Source organism: Helobdella robusta (genome assembly GCF_000326865.2).
Source record: "Helobdella robusta unplaced genomic scaffold HELROscaffold_3938, whole genome shotgun sequence".
Taxonomy (NCBI): Eukaryota; Metazoa; Annelida; class Clitellata; order Rhynchobdellida; family Glossiphoniidae; genus Helobdella; species Helobdella robusta.
Window position 1 is genome coordinate 1 of NW_008704882.1, and position 1,109 is coordinate 1,109.

At 38.0% G+C, this 1,109-nt stretch overlaps 1 protein-coding gene across 1 annotated transcript; it reads left to right on the forward strand.

The window, feature by feature from the left end:
* Positions 1-228: 228 nt before the first annotated feature.
* HELRODRAFT_184773 (hypothetical protein) lies at positions 229-655 on the forward strand (the record flags this gene model as incomplete). The annotated part of the gene is made up of 2 exons (XM_009024169.1): positions 229-309; positions 416-655. 2 exons carry the CDS (start codon positions 229-231, stop codon positions 653-655), a joined length of 321 nt encoding a protein of 106 aa, XP_009022417.1.
* Between the last annotated feature and the right edge of the window lie 454 nt (positions 656-1,109).

The following is a 1,109-nucleotide window of genomic DNA, read 5'->3' on the forward strand; positions in this document are numbered from 1 at the left end:
TAATGAAATACTTTATAAAAATGCAACCTAGTGAATATTTATACAGATGAGTGTTTATGTGATTAAAAATGGGTGATCTTACCATCTGGCTGCATCACAACTACTACTTACTACCATCCACCATTGACATTTACATCAACCAAAATAAGCATCACCACCATCATCACATCATCATACCATCACCACACCACCATCACCACATCATCACAAAACCACCACCACACCATTATGACTTTATCAACTCTTGGAACACTTCCTCCTCCTGGGAAAGTGACTGATCACGTTCTGCAGACTCGCCTTCACACCCTGGTAATGGCAACGATAATTATTACTCATAATTAACCATAATTAATGATTACTAAATAACCCTGGTCATAATTTGATAGAGATAATAACTTTTCTCTACCACCACAAGATCAAAGAAAGCGATTCACCATTTCCTTTAGAACTCTCCATCTCTGAAGTATTTCTCAGTTCTATCCTCAAACACAAACGCACAGTGCACGGAAACGCAAGCAAATCTATCAACGCATCACGCCTACTGTTCGTGAGCGGCTGGGATCTCTTTGTATTCGAATCTGGCCACTGCAACATCGTCTCAATCACTACACAGCCCATCGCGCCAATACTCAAAAGTCCCACTAGCTATATATAAATTAATAAGGCTGCATGAATATAAAGCTAATTAAAATTGTGTGGCCACTTCACTAAGGACGCCCCCCTCCTGTCTACCATTGTAATTTATTTCGTGCAACCAACTGAGGTCCAGAAACACGAACCAACTTGCGTGAACAATTACAAGAACATAACATAACATGGCAGCAGCAGAAATGATATCAAATAGAGGTTAGACAGGACTGCAAGCACGTTCAAATGAATGAATAAACATAAAAAAACATAAAGACTAGAGAGCATGCAGAACCATGCAACAAAAAAACTTTTAAATGAAATTTGAAAAAACTAATAAAAGAAAATAAAATGGGAACAAAACAAACCTAGATTGCTGTTGTTGTTGTTGTTGTTGCTATTTTGCTTACTATTCTCAACAACGACGCCATTATCAGCAGCATGATAATGATTGTACTCACCATCATCGTCATCATCATCAT